Source organism: Carlito syrichta, unplaced genomic scaffold (assembly GCF_000164805.1).
Source record: "Carlito syrichta isolate Samal-C Ts95f unplaced genomic scaffold, Tarsius_syrichta-2.0.1 Scaffold104783, whole genome shotgun sequence".
NCBI classification, from domain to species: Eukaryota; Metazoa; Chordata; class Mammalia; order Primates; family Tarsiidae; genus Carlito; species Carlito syrichta.
The window spans coordinates 10,718-11,002 of record NW_007048879.1 but is presented as its reverse complement, the minus strand read 5'-3'; the positions used below and the strand labels follow the sequence as shown (position 1 = coordinate 11,002).

The 285-nt window shown below is 74.0% G+C and overlaps 1 protein-coding gene across 1 annotated transcript in view; it reads right to left on the bottom strand.

Moving 5' to 3' along the window:
• HAPLN2 (hyaluronan and proteoglycan link protein 2) overlaps positions 1–285 on the bottom strand; it is a 6,054-nt gene that overhangs the window by 959 nt on the left and 4,810 nt on the right. The window contains exon 5 of the mRNA XM_021716322.1: positions 89–205. Within this exon, the coding sequence (XP_021571997.1) occupies positions 89–205 (117 nt within the window). The remainder of the gene's footprint in view (positions 1–88; positions 206–285) is intronic.

Sequence of the window (285 nt, the reverse complement as noted above, 5' to 3'; positions counted from 1 at the left end):
AGGCGGGAGGATGAGGCCCGGAGCTCGCCCGGCTCCCCCTCGGGGCCCTGGGACAGCACGGAGGGGGCTGCCCGCGTTGGCCGCTCACCCTGGTACAGCTGGGCGTGGGTGGCCAGGCGTCCGTCCTGCTCCTCGCACGCCTGCTTCGCCTCGTAGTAATTGAACTGGTACCGGCCCCGGCGCGGTTGGTACGGAAACACCACACCTGGGGGGAGAGAGCCTGGGGAGGGCCGGCCCACGGGGCTGGGGGCGAGGCAGGGCCGCACCAACTAGGGGCGGGGCGGG